At 46.0% G+C, this 19,148-nt stretch overlaps 1 protein-coding gene across 3 annotated transcripts in view; it reads right to left on the bottom strand.

Moving 5' to 3' along the window:
- The window catches only part of LOC137417177 (E3 ubiquitin/ISG15 ligase TRIM25-like), a 63,088-nt gene that overhangs the window by 23,003 nt on the left and 20,937 nt on the right, over positions 1–19,148 (bottom strand). For all 3 annotated transcript variants that reach the window (XM_068102989.2, XM_078770361.1, XM_068102982.2), the window contains exons 2-6: positions 14,332–14,994; positions 8,585–8,680; positions 7,557–7,790; positions 6,710–6,732; positions 4,370–4,497 (exon numbers count right to left, since the gene is read on the bottom strand). In XM_068102989.2, coding sequence (XP_067959090.2) covers positions 4,370–4,497; positions 6,710–6,732; positions 7,557–7,790; positions 8,585–8,680; positions 14,332–14,949 — 1,099 coding nt within the window. In that variant the 5' untranslated portion in view covers positions 14,950–14,994. The remainder of the gene's footprint in view (positions 1–4,369; positions 4,498–6,709; positions 6,733–7,556; positions 7,791–8,584; positions 8,681–14,331; positions 14,995–19,148) is intronic.

Genomic DNA, 19,148 nt, shown 5'->3' with positions numbered 1-19,148 from the left:
AGATACACCCACACAGCAAATTAGAAGTTGGTACTTCGCTTATTTTTCAAGATATTCATCTCACAAGGTTCAGACATACATGGCGGCGGCCATCTTGGATTTTTACGTGGCGACCCAATTTTAAAGAGCGTTCTTCCTTATGCCTAGATACACCCACACACCAGATTAAAAGTTGGTACTTCACTTATTTTTCAAGATATTCATCTCACAAGGTTCAGACATACATGGCATCAGACATACATGGCGGCGGCCATCTTGGATTTTGACGTGGGTTACACCCACACACCAAATTCGAATGCGGTCCTTCGCTTATGCATGCACGCACGCCCGCCCGCACGCAAACACGCACGCCCGCACGCACATGCGCACGCAGGGACGGACGGACGGACACACGGACAGAGGGGAAAACCATAGTCCCCCTTTCGCTCCGCTGCGCGACGGGGGACAATAAGTAGTTCCTCGATCATAAACTGATGATGATAAACTGATCAGACAGACGGACGGACATGAATCAATTCCCCAACCCACCTTTTCACTTCATGTGCATGGGGTAATTAAAACTACTCACAACCAACACAGCTTTTCCACAGCACAATGGAGTAATGCTCCACCCCACTGGCTTGCACCTCCACTTCACACCTGTCTCTCCTGGAATAAGTGGAAAACAAGCGTTACGCCTAGGTCCCCCGTCAGTGAAGTGATGTGAGTTGACAAAGTGGAAGACGCAGAAAACATGCTACGATATGATATTTCGCTCACAAGGTTCAGACATACATGGAGGCGGCCATCTTGGATTTTGATGTGGAGACCCAATTTTCAATAGCATTCTTCCTTATGCCTAGAACACACACACACACCAGATTAGAAGTTGGTACTTCACTTATTTTTCAAGATATTTCACTCACAAGGTTCAGACATACATGGTGGTGGCCATCTTGGATTTTGACGTGGTGACCCAATTTTCAATAGCCTTCTTCCTTGTGCCAAGATACACCCAAACACCAGATTAGAAGTTGATAATTTGCTCACAAAGTTCAGACTTATATATGGTTGCGGCCATCTTGGATTTTGACGTGGAACCCCAATTTTCAAGAGCGTTCTTCCGTATGCCGAGATACACCCACACACCAGATTAGAAGTTGGTACTTTGCTTATTTTTCAAGATATTCATCTCACAAGGTTCAGACATACATGGCATCAGACATACATGGCGGCGGCCATCTTGGATTTTGACGTGGGTTGCACCCACACATCAAATTCGAATGCGGTCCTTCGCTTATGCGTGGACGCACGCCCGCACGCACGCAAACACGCACGCCCGCACGCACGCAAACACGCACGCACACACACACGCACACACGGATGGACACACGGACGGAGAGGAAAACCATAGTCCCCCTTTCGTTCCGCTGTGCGACGGGGGACAATAAAACTATCAATGTTATTATTATCTCACATGACAAGACCAAAGAACAAGCCCTGCTGCTCTCACATTGCAGAGGTTGCTGGATCCTCAGTTATTTCCCATTTCCTTCAGTCTTGATCCCTCTGCTCTCTTAGATCTCCGACCATCTCTAATTTATCGAGGATGAATCCCTTCTTTCAGTAACTCCTAACTCCTTCTTCTCAAACTCCCAAAATCTCTACTTACCACAAATATGCGGTCTTTTATCCGATTTGTGGAACTGCTTTCTGGAGACTATTCAATCCAAATTTTCATTCCAGGGACCTCAAGTACGTGTTACACCAGCATATTGTCAAGTCCGTGGCCGATGAAAACCAGCCTTGGATGGATAGCCGGTCGGTCTTTACTGAGGTAATCAAGCCAAAAACTGGCGGTACTTTTTGGCACGCACGCGGGACGGAACCAAATTGATTACCTCAGACGGCCACCACACGGGATATATTCCTCGAACCTAACACCATGCAAACAAGACACAACAAAGAAAATGCACAGTAATTAATTTAATGAAGCAAATCAAAGAACCAAAAATTAATGGTGAGGTTAAAACCAATATCCTAACTTGAGACGTCTCCACTCAGACAGGAAAACAGACAGGGGAATGATTAAAGGAAATTCAAGAAAATCCCCACTTTTCTGCTGGCACTCAGCTCTGGTCTCAACGAGCACTCGGGTGGGATTGGTGCGCGAGAGGACTGCGGTCGAAGCGCCCATACAATGGCGCGGGTCAATCATGCCAGCATGCAGCCAAACGTCTCCCGGTCGATCCCGGGGGGGGGGGGGGGGGGTGGGGAGGCAGCACAACACGGTCCCCAGCTCCCCTGAAGAGCACAGAGTCAAACAACAACCCTGGCTCTAACGCTGCAAGGTTCTCTGGGCTCAGAACAGTTCTCCCCACAAGCACACACGAGAAAAGCGACCACCGTCCACAAAGCCAGGACCAGAGAGAGAGAGCAATCCTTCCTCCTCCGTTCTCGAAGTCTCTCGATGATGTCACCCTGACCAATCATGCACTTCGGGGGCGGGGCTTCATGGCCTTCTTGACCGCCAACCGATTCTCCACCCCAACTGGGCGAGGCCTTTTTCCTTAGTCGGTTGGTGGGGTGGGATTAATTAATTGTCTATACGATTCCTTGGAGGAACACATAAACAACCTGAAGCTCACTGTCTTTCTACTTGCAGACATCGAAATAGGCTTCCTGCTCACACGCTGTTCATACTAATTTATACAATCCTGCCTCCACTATGGTAATTCATCCTCTACCCCCACAAATGTAATGTCCAGTCCGTGGCCGATGAACAACGGCCTCACACCGGAACACGAATAGCCAAACGTTGTTACTCCGAGGCGTATACCCAAACCTGGTGGGATTATCTTTTTCACACACGCCGGAAGGTAAGGACCCGCGGACTTTCCTGAACGGACAGCCAACACGGGGTTTATCCCTCGAACCCACAACCAAGTAAACGAACACGACACCAAGGTAAAATGCAACAAATATGGGTTTAATGAAATTACATGAAAAGACAATGAAAAGAAAATGAATGCTGAGGTAAACCTCTTTCCTACTTGAGGCACCTCCACTCAGTCACAATTACAGGACAGGGGAAAAGATAAATAAAAGAAAAGGAAATGGTTTGGCGAGTTGGCCAAAACTCAGATTGCTCCGACGAGGAGCATCAACGATCCCCGAGTCTCTGTGCGGGAGAGGGAGAGCCAAAATGTGACCGCTCGCCATGAAGCCCAAAACGAGAGAGAGCCAAAATACGACTGCTCACGACAAAGCCCAGAACAAGAGAGAGCCAAAATGCGACCGCTCAACACGAAGCCAGTCCAAGAGAGAGAGAGAACCAAAATGTAACCGCTTGCCACAAAGCCCAGAAAGAGAGAGAGAGCTAAAATGTGACCGCTCGCCACAAAGCCAGTCCAAGAGAGAGAGCTGATATGCGACCGCTCACAACGAAGCTAGTCCAAGAAAGAGAGAGAGAGAGAGGGGGCAGGGCACACCCTCCTTTTTCCCCTCGCTGACATCACACTTGACCAATCCCCCCGCCTCATTACATCATCCCATCGCTATGGCCAATCATCCCCTTTGGAGAAGGGCCCCACAGCCTGCTTGATGCCCAATGACGACACTCGGGGCGCAGCCTGCCAGTTACGATCCTTGAAGGCGGAGTCTAATCTCCTTAGGGAATGTTCAGCTGGGCGGGGTTTACTCGCCGTTCGGCAAATGTTCGGGTCTTTGTCGGCATGACCGTGTTGTGGGTGAATGGAGCGCTTGTTTGCATGGCCGGCCGATTACTTGTAAAAAACAGGCCAAATCACAGGAGGTGATTACATATTGGGAATGATTAATCTTACGCCCGAGAATTAATAAACACAAAAACACCCTCCGTGTGGTGACAGGTAAACACTCTTAAGCTCAAAGTTTATCCTGCTTACGTACATTGAAATGGGCTTTCTACACGTCACGCGGTAAATGCGAAACTAAACTATCCTACCTTTCCAATGGTATTTCATCCCTACCCCCACAAAACATATCAGTAACAATATCATGATATCTCCATCGCTACCTGTAAATATTTCTACCCTTGTGAGCCCGACCTCTCCCAAGCCTCCTGGTTTCAGATGAGCATATTTACTTCCCTCCCATCTTTAGTTTTCTCCTGTTCATAGGTTGCTTTGCTTGTTGCATACACCTGTTTCCCCACTGAAACCATGTCAGCCTTTTGCCCTCGGTAACCACTCTTCCTGAGCCATGATTTGGTACAAAAAAATAAAATAAAAATACGTCGTCATTTGTTCCTTTTCTAGAATTTTCCCTTCCTGCTTCCCTTCCATATTTGTGTCACGTTTTGTGCTCCCTTATTATTTTATTGATAAAATGTCCAGTTTGTGTCACTCACTCTGTATCTTCTCCATGAACTTCTTATTGAGCGTAACAAGCCCGTCCAAAGTCTTCTCCTCCTTCGAGAAGTCCAGAACTGGGAGCGGTGTCCTCTTCATGGATTTAAAGTCTGACATGGTCCTGAGCCTTGGAATAAAAAGGAAAAACATCAGTTTTAGAAATTCCAGCAGAGAATATTGTTCAAATAATACATTTTGACATATCAAAACAAGTTATCTGTAAAAGAGTGGTAAATAATGAAAAAATAGAGAGTAAATTTTTATATTAATTTGTATTTTTATTCAGAAGTCCAGATTTCAGAGGAGCCGAATAAATGAATACAAAGTAAACAGGTAGAAAAAATAACGATGGACAGTATGGAAAGAGTGTCGGTGAGGGTTGGAGAGAATGAGGTGTGATTTGGGGAATGAATAAATCAATGATGATGACATGATTGAAAGATGAGATGAAGAGCACGAGGCAAGCACCAGACATGGTGAGTCAGTGGGTCCTGGACTCGGCTTCCTGACAGGAGATGGACAGAAGAAACGACAAGCTCAGAAGTGATGGTATAGAAAACCAGATGTCTGGAGTTGTCTACACCGGGGCAAGAATAATCCAAAAAGGTGTTTGCGTTGGGATGTGGGACACCATTCTAACAAATGACGTGTTACTGTTGACCTGTTCGTGTTCCCATATGAGCTCCTTGAACAAGATGTAGAGAATCCAGGAACAAATGTTATAAACCACATCCATTGTCCATCAATCACCTTGTAATCCATGAATCCATGTTCAAATGTTATAAACCATCTCTTTGTCCATTGTTTATTAATCTCGTTGTAATTCATGTTGATGTACACTGTGTACTTATGCATTTGTCCTGTACTGTTAGACAGTGTATCATGTTCCGTGCATGGATAACACTTGCATCCTGATGATTGCATACCATATGTAAGAAATTGTTTATTTTCCCTGACTCTGCAACATTTGTTTGGTGAGGTGTTAATTGTGAAAGTTGATGCAAGTGGAAAGATAACAAGCATTCTTGGGGAAAATGCCAAGGGCATAGAAAAGGGCCCTTTATATGGTATGTGCCATGTGGCAAACAATAGAAAAGAATGGACATTCAAAAAAAATCCCGTGTGCATGCTGGACTGCCTTGTATTCTTAGGAGGAACCAAGTAATGGTCCAGAAAGGTTCATATAAAGGGGTGCGCTATATCTGGCAAATAAAATACATTTAATTCTTCATGCAGCTGCATCATTCAAATTGGCACCCCTTAATATTTCAAGATACATATTGCATGGAATTTCCCCGTGCAACGCCGGGTACTACAACGAATGTTTTAAATTTTGAACACTGTGGAATACAAATCCCCTTGTTGGCAGCTCCAAAAAACTCCAGTTTAACAGTATTTGGACACACGCAAATTTTCCCTATCATGACCAATCAAATTTGCCGCTCACGCTTTCAGCATTGGAAAATATCAAGATTCAGACAAAAATATAGATCGTGATCGGAAAAGTAAACCAAGAGTTGAAAAGACCCTTCCAAAAGTCCTTTTTCTCAAGACAGTGTGGGGTAAGGTGTTCCATGAATTTTCTATTGAAATTATTTGGAACGGAATGAGGAATAATTAGAAAGAGGAGTTCTAGAAGAAGGTGAGCAGAGAACATGGATGGACATGGAGAGAAGAAGCAATAAGACAAGGTGGAACACGAGAAATGAGCAGAACAGAATATTCAAGGATGTTCAAGACTTCGAGTTTATCTATGAACACAGTAGATCTTGACAATTTAGAAATTAATAGTTTTAAGGTGAGGGGGATGGGAGAGAACGAAGAAAAGGACAGAAAGGAATGAACTGTAAACATAACTCAAATGAGAATCAATGAGAATTAAAGGTACTTATTAAAGTTTGTGTCTAATTAATGACACAAATGAACTTTATAATGACCCTCCTCCCTTAGTCAGCCCAAAACCGTTCATTTATAGATCAGAAATGGGGAAGAAAATCAAGGGAGGAAAGAATCAAGTTCAGGAAAACAACTGAGTAACCTGAATAAGTAACATCTTGTTCACCCCGTGTGTCCCTCACCCTAATTCTTTCCCTAACCCGAATATTCTTGCCCTCACTCTCATCCTTTCCCAAACCTTCATTCTTCCCCTAACCCTCAATCTTTCGCTAACTCTCAGTCTTTCCCGAACCCTCATTCTTTCAATAACTCTTATTTCTCAAAGTCTCCCTCTATTTTGTCTTGGTTTATTATTGACTAATTATCTTAAAATGTTTAAAACACGATTAGGTCAAAAACATCAGGAAGTACTGATAACATGTCGGACACCAATGCAGTCTCACCTTTTTAGCATGTTCTTGGAACCCTGAAAAGGAAGAAAACAAACAATGAGATAAGATATTTGAATGAATGAATGTTTGTTTTATTTATTAAATACTAGAGAGTTCGAGGTTGAGTCAGCATTTAGGAGATGGAGGACTGACATGCACGGGATAATAAAGAAAGACGTTTTCAATTTGCGAAGGAAAAGATCAATTTGATTTTCATTTTGAAATAGTACTACACTTCCCTTTGGTGAAAACACCTGATAAGGTCAATCTGTAAACTGAACAGTATTCACATGAATAACATTGAATCATTCAGGAACAAAGTATGTGAAGAAGTTGTTTGACCATAATTGACATTAACGTTCTCCAGGTGGTTACACACAGGTAACTTTGACTACCTGGATAAACATGGCGCAGGATAAACCAAAATATTCACGATGATCCAGCACATGATGAAAGCCATGATGTCATGGTACCTGGAGGTCCACATGAACATCCCTTGGATACAATCCTTGAATGGAATGATTGAAACCCTCAACAGTGACCAGGTAGTCGTGCTGTATCACTGCTTTGGAGACCGTGACATGAACTCGCTCTCATCCCAAACCTTCATGACGATAAAACCTAAATCTCACTTTATGATGACGTAAACACACCTGGAAATGCATTCACTTACCTTTCTTGTCCATTTCATTAATCATTTTTGAACCATTGTATCGTATACTGCACCTTTTACCATCTGCCATGACATGTAATAAGGCCTCACTCAACTCAAGGCTTGCACTGGAATAGTGGCAGACTCCCCCAAAACAATATATTTTAAACATTACAACTTTTGTAATACATTTATGGCAAACCACACCTGCAGAAAAGAAACGGCCTCCAGCTCCTGGAATGCTTTGTCCATTGTGGATTTTCCGTCACGTAAATTCTCCATCTGCTGCTCCAGGTTCTCCCTCTGCTTCCCAAGAAGAGAAAGCTTCTCCATTTTCCTCTTGTTGATTTCACTCTTCATCAGATCCACAGATTCGTTCACAAATTGGCACACCAACATCCGCTTCTCCTCCAACCTGTCCTCGGCATCTCTGCTGGAGTTCTGGGAGGAATCATTGTTTGAATTATTCAAAAATCAAGAAGAAACTTTCAGTGAATATGTAGAAACGAACAAAAGGTACAATGGATTATGGCTGATAGGATCAGATCACTGGTACCAGGAGTGGGTTTTGAAGGTAAAATGAAGTGGGCACTCTTATCTGAAAAGATTATCGAGTCCAGTAACCAATAGGACATTTCAACATCGAATAAGTCTAAATTAACATTCAAAGATTTCAATTTATTTATTTTCAAAACTTACGCACAAAGAGGAGATAAGTGAAAATAGAAAATATGATTCAAAGCAAATGTGCTGATGGATATGCCTCTGTCCATGTTAGATGTCAACCCACGGTAACGTTTCATCTCAAAGGTTGAATAAAAAAATTAAAGGTCACATAAGGGAGAGAGAGAGGAAGACAGGGAAGGAGAAGAGTTTACATTTGATGATATTTTTTACTTCATTTTATTGATGATGTTAACATCATTTTTTGATGATGAAATCTACATTTGATGTTTTTAACTCGACTTGTGGTCTGTAAAATAAGACTTAAAGGGAATGTGACCTTTCACCTGTTGAACACAAAAATGGCATCAGTTTATCTTTTGAATTTCAATCCGTACTTGTGCCAAGTTTGGTTAAAACCCTTCAGTGGTTCTTCAGTTGTGGTTCTCCAGAGAAATAAAGGTGTGAGTGAGCACCTCCTACGTGTGCATTCCTTTTTTAAATAGGGAAGGGGGTGGGGGACATGACCCGTTCCAAGTTTCCAAGAACACCCATTCCTTGGTGATTCCTACCTCCGTTTGCTCTTCCTCTTCCTGAACCTGCTGTAGTTGGGATGCCATGCTCTGCATTGACTGTGATACATGCGGATACATTGCAGCCAAAACACCCTGCACAAAATAAAGAAACAACTGAAGTGAAGAATCGTGAACCTGTGGTGGATTAAAAAGGAACATCCTGCACAAAATTAGACAAATACTGCACATTATACGGCGGCACCTATGACGTCATCATTCACATATGTTATTCCGTATGGAGAGTTCTTTGCAATGAGACCTTTTTTTTTCTTTTTCTTTTTTTTTGGTATACATAATCGAGGCTCGTTAAAGAGCTAACATTTATCACACAAACAAATTAAACAGACAAACAACCAAAGTATATAAAAAGGGGAGTGGTAGACAAGATGGGGAGAGAAGGGGAAGCACATAAACACAACATTTGTGAGGGACAACGGGAATTGTGTGGGAGGGAGAGGGCTGGGGGGAGGTGGTGTGGGAAGGGGGGGTGGGGGGTGGGAGAAGTATAAACACAAGGACACCAAGGACTTCCAGGAAAGAAGTTGGTATTTCAAAAAAGAGGATTTGGGGTGAAAATTAGTGGGGGTAGAAAAGATCAAGGTTTTGGATGGGGGAAGATAAGAGATGGTGGTGAACAGCTGTTTGAAGACCTGGAGGGAGGAGTGGGATTGAAGGGAGTGGGGGAGTTTGTTCCAGAGGCGGGAGAAAAGAGGAATGAAAGAGTGAAGGTGAGCGGAGAGTCTTGATTTTGGCAGTTTAACCATAAGAGGGTTGCAGGCAGATCTTGTGCGACCTTCAGGAATATTTGGGGGCAGAGCCCAGAGAGAGCTGCAGGAGCAAGGCCGGAGAGGAGTCGGTAGAAGAAAAAGACCACCAACCTGCCTGCGGTGAGTAAATCAGAGGCCCTCGGAGGTAGCTTCATCACGAGAGATTCCAATGATTCTGAACGCTTTGGTTTCAACAGCATGAAGACGAGCTAGGTGTGAGGCAGGAGCACCAGCCCAGAGGGGAGAGCAGTATTCCATTGCGCTGCGGATGAAAGCCTTGTATGTGGTGAGGAGCTCAGGTGTGCCAAGGAAGGACATCACATGACGGAGGATGCCCAGTCAGCGACTGGCTTTGGAGGCCAGATTTGAAATGTGGTTTTCCCAGGAAAGATCATGGCAGATAGTGAGACCCAAAAGCTTGAGCGACAGAACATCTTGGAGAGGATTATTCAGAAAGTGGATGGGAGGGTTGTCCAGTCGGTCCTTTCGGAGAGACATCGTAAGAGTGTGAGATTTGTCAGGATGGAAAGACATGTTCCACTTGTTTGCCCAGTCAGTGATTTTGTCCAGGTCTGCAGAGAGTGAGGAGGCTGCAGACTGCCGATCTGAGGGATGAGGAATGAAGCGGCAGAGAGTGGAGTCATCAGCAAAGAGATAGAGAGGATTATCAAGAGAGTCGGAGAGATCATTGATGAAGACCAGAAAAACACAGGGCCCAGAACACTGCCTTGGGGAACTCCAGCCTGAACAGAAAGAGGAGATGAGAGAACCCCATTCAGGCTCACACATTGACTACGACTAGAGAGGAAGTCCGCCAGCCATGCGTGGAGATTTCCATGGATACCAAAGGAGGAGAGTTTGGTGAGCAGAGCGGGGTGCCAGACCGTATCGAAGGCACGTGATATGTCGATGGAGACAGCTCTGATTTCCTGTTTGGCATTGAGGACCTCCATCCATTGTTGAGACAGCAGAAGCAGCATGTCCAGAGTAGAGTGACCTGGTCTGAAACCAAATTGATGATCAGTGATCAAGCCATTGCAGAAGAGGAAAGATTTCATATCTGAAGAAATGATGGATTCCATGACTTTGCTGATAATTGGGAGAAGGCTGATTGGTCTGTAGTTGCTAGGATCTGTTTTTGCACCTTTTTTGTGCAAAGCGGTGATGTTGGCTAATTTCCAAGCAGATGGCAGTTGACCTTGAGCAAAATAGCGGGTGAGGAGAAGAGAGAGAGGGAGTGAAAGAGCGGAAGAACAGGATTTTAGGACCAGTGGGCTGATGCCATCAGGTCCAGTTGCAGAATCAGAGTCGAGGGTTGACAGAAACTTTTCCACCTTGTCAGGAGGAAAGGACACAGAGTCCAGGATCAGCTGAGTACGACTGGGTATGGTGGGTACAGAGAGGGATGGGTTTGGGAAACAAGATTTAGAGGCAAACACAGAGTTGAGGCAACCGGCTTTTTCACGTGCGGAGTCAGCTGTGTAGCCATTTGAGGTAAGGGAGGGGATGGAGGGGGGAACAAACACCAGAAACAGATTTGACCAGACGCCACCAGGATTTGGAAGAGGGAGACAGATAAGAGAGTTCTGTCTTGAGAACGGAGAGATATTGTTTCCTGGCTCTCCTGAGAGTGGACGCACACTTGTTTCGGGCTTTGTGAAAGGAAATGAGATTTCCTTCCATTGGATTTGCTTTCCAGGAGACGAAGGCAAGTTGTTTCTGGGCAACAGCCTCACCACAAGATTCCGTGTACCATGGACGGGAGGAAGGGTATGACAACTGAAGACGAGATGGGGATAAATCTGTGCATGAGAGAGAGCAATTTACTTTGGAAGAATTCCCAGGATGAGTTGATGTCAGAGGTGGTGGAGATGGGAGACCAGTCCAGATGATTGATGGCTGCTTGAAGACCGTGCCAGTTGGCCTGAGTGAAATGCCAGACTCGTCGATGCTGAGGAGGCTCCCTGAGAATGGTCAGAGAGATGTCCACTTTAACAAGCACATGATCAGATGAGCCGATTGGAGCAGAAGAAGAGCAGCAGACATTTTCAGGGAAGTTAGTCATAACCAAGTCCAGACGAGAAGATGCTCCGTTGACTGAGATACGGGTCGGGAAATTGACAGATTGTGTCAGTCCCAGTGAGTCGCAGAAGTCCTTTGCTGAGGAGCCATGGCTGGTGAGAAAGGTACCCACACCCAGCCAACTAGCATGGTGACAATTGAAATCACCACATATGAGGAAGAGAGTTGGGATGAGTAGATAGAAGTTGGTCCATTTTATCAGACAGCAAGATGTACATGGAGTCATCACTGTTTGGTGGACGGTACAGCACACATATGAACAAGAGGTGGGAGCGAAGGGGAAGCCGTAGCCAGAGGTATTCTTGGGGGTGAGGTGGAGAGAGGGCAGTGCAGGGCGAGTGAGGAAGAGAGTTTTTGATAAAGATAGCAACCCAACCTCCAGGACGAGGCTCAGGTCTATCATACCGGAGGAGGGAGTAACCCGGGAGAGATACTAAGGAATCAGAGACATCATGAAGGAGGAAAGTTTCTGTTAAGCAGATCACGTCTGGTTTGTCAGAAGCAACCTGCATGGAGAGATCAGTTCAATTTGAACAAAGGCCCCGGATGTTTGAGGTCCATACCGTTAATGAAGAGGAAGGGGGAGCATCGGATACAGAACAGGGGGGAGGAGTACCGAGTTGTGGACGATGTGGAAGGTAAGATGTGGAAGAGGAGGATGAAGTAGGGAGAGCTGTTGAAAGTGTGTCAGATATTTCAGAATAGCTCTGAGAAAGGGAAGGATGGGGGGACAAGAGTTTTGATGGTGATTGGGTGAGGCACAATGAGGTGTTATTTGAGGAGGGGGAAGAGCGAAGCAGGAGGTTGGGGGAGATGGAGGTGAGAGTTGGAAGGGGGAAGAAGTGGGGAGGATGCTTTGAGGAGGAGGGGTGAGAGGGGGGAAATGGAGAAGAAATGAGGGTGGGGAGATTTGAAGGGGAGGGGTGAGGGGGGAGTTTATGAGGAGAGGGGTTAGCGGGGAATTTAGGAGGGAAGGGGCAAGGGGAGGGATTTGAAAGGGATGGGAGAGATTTGGAGGGGAGGGGTGAGGGGAGAGACTAGGAGGGGAGGGGTGATGGGGAGTCTTGGAGGGGAGTGATGTGGGGGGAGTTTAGGAGGGAAGGGGCAAGGGGGGAGATTTGAAAGGGATGGGTGATGGGGAGGATTTGGAGGGGAGGGGCAAGGGGGAAGATTTGAAAGGGATGGGTGATGGGGAAGATTTGGATGGGAGGGGTGATGGGGAAGTTTTGGAGGGGAGGGGTGATGGGGAAGTTTTGGAGGGTAGGGGTGATGGGGAAGATTTGGAGGGGAGGGGTAAGATTGGATTTTGGAAAGTGTACGATTAATGGGAAACGAACAATTATTGCAAAATGAGTTTCTTGTGACCTTCGAGTCAAAAATACGTTTCAGTACGCTGGATGGGGGGGTGGAGTGCAGGTGAGTTTAGGGAATGTAGAAAAGAGGCACTGTAAGAGATGGAATTTTTTTTGGGATGAATAGATTTGGTGAGCAAGTCGAAAGCAACCTTTTAAAAAAACAAGAAGAAAAAGGTGTTATCATGAATGAAATGAATGAATGATCGTTTTAAGGCCATTTTCCCCGCCGGAGCGGGGGTTAGCCTTGCGGGCCCCATGACAATCATGGTTCCCTGTTTGAGGCAATGTTTTTATGGCCGGATGCCCTTCCTGACGCCAACCCTTGGTCACGCTCTTACGATGCGCAGGGATACGGTGTACCTATTCTAAATCGGGATATTCACCGTGATCATTCATCCCAGCAAGCTGGTGCTCAATTTGCCGACCTCGGAAGGATGACAGGCTGAGTCAACCCCCCTGGCGTTAATTCAGCGATCGACCGGGATTCAAACCCAGGCTCCTAGGATCCCAAGCCGGCACCCTAATCGCTAAGCCAACACCAGGCTATACGACAGAATACAGAACTTGAGGGGAAAGTTTAAACATTTAAAAGTTTAACAGTGAAAACTATCTGGGGAAATGGGGGAGCAACACGTGGTTGAAGAACGAACGAACGAATAAGAACAAATAAACGGATAAGAACAGAGAAGGCAATTTTTACTTTTTTTTTTTTTTTTTGAGTTGAGATTTTAAACAAAGAAGTCGGCTATGGGGTGAAAAGACTGGGAAAAACAAAGAACGAATGTTATTGGAGCACAAACGACAGACCGCTGAGAAAACAAAGCTTCAAGGTCGACACGGTAGCCTGCAAGGCCTCAAAAGACACGACACGAATTAACACGATTTTCTATACAGGTATGAAAGATTTACACCGAGAATCTTCCTCGGGACACACTATAGGTACAAACACCATAAAATAATACAGTTTTAACGAAAATACAAATAGGAACAGTTACTTAACTTAGATTTCGATGGATAGCGTGGATAGCTGCGAATAAACGAAACCTCGCCGGCAAGACCGGAAAACCTGTCTCAATTATTTCTGTGCAGTGGTTTTTGAGATATAGAGGTGCAATTTTTTGGGGGTTTTCCCAAGATGGCGCACGTACCACGTGACCTGTGACATCATAATATTCACGAAAATATTCCACAGGAGTAGGCCCTCCGATGGTGAAAATTTCATGTCAATCGACCAATGGTTGCCGAGAAAATGATTTTTTAAAATGCAGACACGTACATACATACCCGAATGCTTAACCCTGCCTTTCGCTTAAAGAGCGCAGGTTAACAATTCTGATGAGACACTCATTCTCAGAAATCTCACATTTGTGAGGAATATTCCACGACCATGACGTAACAAGCTGATCAGAAATGGATAATTGACAATCAGAAAGTAAAAAAAAAAAAAAAAAAAAAAATTCAGGCCTAAACCCAGGCCTCATACATGACAAAACATTTTGGATAAAATTCATACAACAACCATTTTGACTGATTTACTCACCTTTAGTTCAACATGAGCAATCTCCACAGCAACAACTTTGTGTTCTTGATGTTGTCCACCTGTGCACATCAAGCACATCAAGCTCTCATCATCCTTACAATAGAGTTGGATTGGCTTTCCATGTTGCGTGCATCTTAGTTCCTCAATCTTCACTTCTGGATCCACCAGTTTGTGCCCTTTCTGCTGATGAGGCTTCAGGTGTTTCTCACAGCAGAGGATCTCACAAGGTACACACCTCTTGGCTGCCTCTCCATTACAAAGCTCACAGTAACTCTCACTGCCCCCTGATTTCACTCCTTCCTTAACATTTACATTACCATGTTCTGCATCTCCGATCTCAACCCCCAACCAAACCTTTCCCTTTTTCAACTTCATATTTTCTACCAAGTTGGCAACGATCACATTCTTCTCGAGCTTTGGTTTTTGTGGAAAAACCTCCCGGCAATTTGGACAAACACAACCTGTGTCTTCTTTCCTGTTCTCCCAGAATGTCTCTATACACACACGACAAAATGAGTGGCCACATGGCAAAGCAGTGGGCTCCTTGTATAGATCCAAGCACACTGGGCATGTTAGTTCATCCAAAATAACTCCGATATCAGAAGAAGAAGAAGCCATTTCCTTGGGGTGAGACGAGAGTGTGAAGCAGGGTTGAATTGAAACCTGCAAATGGAGATGGAAAATTAGAAAATCTTAAAGTAATGAAAGAGCAGGTATGTACATATATATTGTTACGGTTTTTAGAATCTTCACTTTGTGAAATAATAAGCCTTGTAAACAATTCCCTGTAAATGTCCCCATCTCCCAAAGGTCAAAGATCGCACCCATAGTTCGTCCATTTTGCAACACGTAGGACACCATAGGATCTTCTGCAGTTATCTCATTAGTATGTGTTTCAGGTAAGGATCTGTTCCCAATAGTTTGACAGCGTTGTATTAATCAAATAACCTAGGCACCTTGTTCAAACCATTCATTTTGCGGCGTAGCCGCCCTCCAAATTATATGGCTTCTCTGCCAGCTGCAGCGCTCGTCTCAAGACGCCATTACGCACGCGGTCAAGTTGGAGAAGAAGGGGGGAGGAGCGCCAGGAACATAGGCGTGGCCCCATCAACGCGTCACGAAGGGAGGTACCAATGAACCCTCGCGACCAATCCGGGCCGAGGCGTGTTCACCAGTAGGCGGAGCGAAACGGACGCGGCTTGATACGCGAGGCTTGTAATAAAAGCGCGGCCGCGGACTACTTCCAGAGATGATCGGCAGATGGGAGCTGAGCCAGAGAGAGCCACAGAGGCGAGCGGCAGGGAGAGAGACATGGAGATTGAGCGGCAGAGATTTGAATTGCGTACCAGCTTTCCCCCGCTACATAATTGGATTGTCCGGTCACCTTCAACGACACGCAGAGCTGTTTGCTGGGTTTCGCCTCAAACCCAAAGCGTGGACCAGAGCGCGAGCTTGGAGCCGGACCTCGATGCCTACCATCTCCCTGGACCCTTCTCTTCCTTCCCACCACCACCTTTTCGTGTAAGTCAGTTTATGTTGTCCTGGTCGTGATAATTAAGACTGTTTAAGCTTGCCCTGTGTATCTGCTTCTTCCTCTTCTTGTATATTCCCTTCTTTCATTTCCTCTTCGGGTTTCGTCTACATAATTAATAAATATCTGTTCTTCCTTTACTTTGGTTTCCTCTCGTCCGATCGCCTTCGTGATTTCTCCATTGAATATCTGTGGCACGATTAAAACCGCTCAGAATCGAGTTTAGTCTTTTCTTAACGGCCCGAGTCACAGCTCGCTTCGCTCGGCGTATCCATTAACGCTGCTGCTCGGGTGGAAATTATCTCCTCGCTTACGGCCGGTCCTAGTACGCAGGTATTTGGGACTTCAATGACCAATGACCCTGGCTACTACCGACCAGAAGTGACATCATAGTTTCCAGGATCGGAGACGGCCAGCTTGAAGGACAAGGGGACTAACCCCCCCCCCCCCCTGGTAACGGGAGTGCCGTACCCCGAATCCGCAACTATATATATATATATATATATATATATATATATATATATATATATACATATATATATATATATATGTATATATATATATATATGTATATATATATATTGTTGCGGAGATGAGGACTGTATATTTTTTTGATTGTGTGCTGTACTATTATTATTATTGGTTATTCTGCGCCCCCCTACCTCCGGAGCTGTGTAAAGGTGAAAGGGCATCCCATAATTAGTCCACGAGCATACACATCAGCCAAGTAATAGAATACCCCTGTTGGTAGTTATCTCTTATTCTGTGTTTTAGGGTAAGGCTGTGTCTCCCATTAATTGAAGTACTCCATTGCACCAGTGAAAGAGAATAGATCCCCTTTCCTTCCCATCCCCAAAATCTCCCTTTCCTTCCCATCCCCAAAACCTCCATTTCCATATTACATCCCCTCTCGTCATTGCTGAGCCCTCGATTCCCAATCACCTCCCCTCCAATAACCGCCATTGACCATGTGCTTGAGTCGGAGAAGAAAGGCGTGTCTCCACCTCGTCATCGAGGGGAGGAGGGGCGTGCCCGCCCGTCGTCATCCAGGGCGGAGCCCGAGGGTCGCGCGACCAACCAGGGCCGAGGTGAGCACCCCGATGGGCGTGTCCAAAACGCCGGCGGCGTAATCGCTGGAGGCGCTATAAAAGGCGCAAACGGAAGTGAGTAGTGAGTTGGTCTGAGTCGGTTGCCAGAGGGAGTTGGTCGTCAAGAGAGAGTCGTGAAGAGTCAGTCAGTGGAGTCGGTGGTCAGTTGGTTGCGGTGAGGAGTCGGTGGTGAGGAGTGAGTGAACCAAGAAAGAGTTGAGGGTTTGGACCAACGAGTCAGACAAGTCCTGGGAACGCAGCGGACGGAGGCCGCAGCAGCAAGAACACCCAACAGCCAAAGGGGGCCTGAACGGCGGTTTGGAGCAGGGCCGAAAAGGAACGGCGGCTGCTAAACGCGCCGGTTGAGCTGCAGGACCCCCTTGGACCTTTCCTCTCCCTCCAGCCATCCACCTCCTGCCTTTCCACCCTTCTTGTATACGTGAGTTTGTTTTGTTTGTTCTGTCCCTGGGTATTTAATTAAGTCTGTAGGTAAGCTAGTATTTTCCCTGTGTCACCTGCGTCTTATGTGTTGTAAATAAACCTTGATTGCTCCTTTTTGCTTGTGTAAATAATAAATCAAATTACTCTTCTGTCCGTCTATTCGTTTTATTCCTTTTCCTCTTGCATTTCGTCGTTTCAGTCTTTTCCCAGATTGGGCAGCTGTGGTGCGATACGGCCAAAGTTCTGGGTGAATCGGGTGAGTCAGGGATCCTGTTAGGTCGCTGTTAAATACACCACCGCTCGGTCATCATAACATCTAAACCGCGATCTGTAACAATTGGTTGTCAGGAGTTGGATTCGGACCTGGGACTAAATTTGTTAGGCCCAAATTTTGGAACACCAATTGTGTTATCAGTAACAATTGGTGTCTGGGAGTGAGATTCGGGGCCCGAACCAAATTTAAAAAAAAAAAACATCTAGAAAAAATTTGGTCAAAATTTGGAGCGGCCGAAATTCGTTTCGTTTTATAAAACCCGAATTTTGAAATCGCGCCATGGCTGGTCAAGGCGATCGAATGCCGGTGGGTGAGCTAGAGGAGGGGTTAGGAGTAACCCAGGATCAAATGGAGGGGAGCAATGAGGAGGCGGTTGAGGGGGTATCAGGTGCACAAAATGGCGCTCTCGCGCACGAGGTTTCAGGCGCGCAAAAAGGCGCCTCGCACGAGCGCGCGGTAGCCGGACCCGCAGTGCCAATGGACTGGGGCGTTTGGATGATGCATTTCGGTGCCTCTCTGATGGGTGACAGTAAGGGATTTGATGCAATGATGGCTACCCAGGGGATAGACATGGGGAAAATGAGGCACGAAGCAAGGTACAACCCGGTTGGATTTCAGGAGCAAATGAACGCCACGGCAAAAAGAATACAGGAAGACATAGACCGCAAGTTGGGCGAAAGGGTCCCAGGGGTGTACGAGGAGGTAAAGCAGGTCGAAAAGCGCTGGTTGAGCGAAGCGGAGGAAAGCATGGGTACAATGACGGGGGTAGAAATCGCGACCCGGGGTTTGGAAAAGCCGGCGACCGATGAGGTAGAGGGAATTTTATTAAAGCCAACGGTCGTCGAGGTGAACAAAGAAATTATGGGTATAGTTGAAATTGGAGAGACCGGGGACTTAAAGTTAAAAGAGCAACAATCGGAGGAAGGAATGGAAATTACTCAAAGTCTAAATGCACATCCTGATGCTGTACTCGCTAATCCAAATGGAAGTTTGCAGGTTTTGGTGCAGGGAGGAAGAAGAACCCCGAAGGTGAGACGTGCTGTATATTGTGCGGGTAGATTTTGTAAGAGGATGTTTAGCGACAAAAGAATTTTCGCGCGCTTGGGATCGAGGAAGCATCCAGGCGTTGGTGAAGGGTCCCGTGTGAGTGGAAATGGCACGCGTGGGAGGAAAAAGTGTGCGTCGGCGAGTGGGTGTGTTATAAAGTGTGGGAGTGAAACCGAGTGCGAGCGAGAATGCACGTCGGTATGTACGGGATGTGACACAGGGAGTGAGAGCAATACGGAGTGTACGTGCGAGGGTGAGTGTGACACGGAGAGTAAGGTGGTGGTGGAACGTGTGCAAGAAAGCACACCTGAGTTGGTGGTGGAGCGGGTGCGAGAATGCACGCTTGGAATGGTAGAGGGTATGCGAGGAAGCACACCTGGGTTGGTGGAAGCGCGTGTGCGAGGGAGCACAGGGAAGCGCGGTGTGGTAAGTGTTA

Source organism: Myxine glutinosa, chromosome 1, assembly GCF_964187855.1.
Source record: "Myxine glutinosa chromosome 1, kmMyxGlut1.1, whole genome shotgun sequence".
Lineage (NCBI taxonomy): Eukaryota > Metazoa > Chordata > Myxini > Myxiniformes > Myxinidae > Myxine > Myxine glutinosa.
Note: the sequence above shows the minus strand (reverse complement) of the source record. Positions and strands in the feature narration are given on the sequence as shown.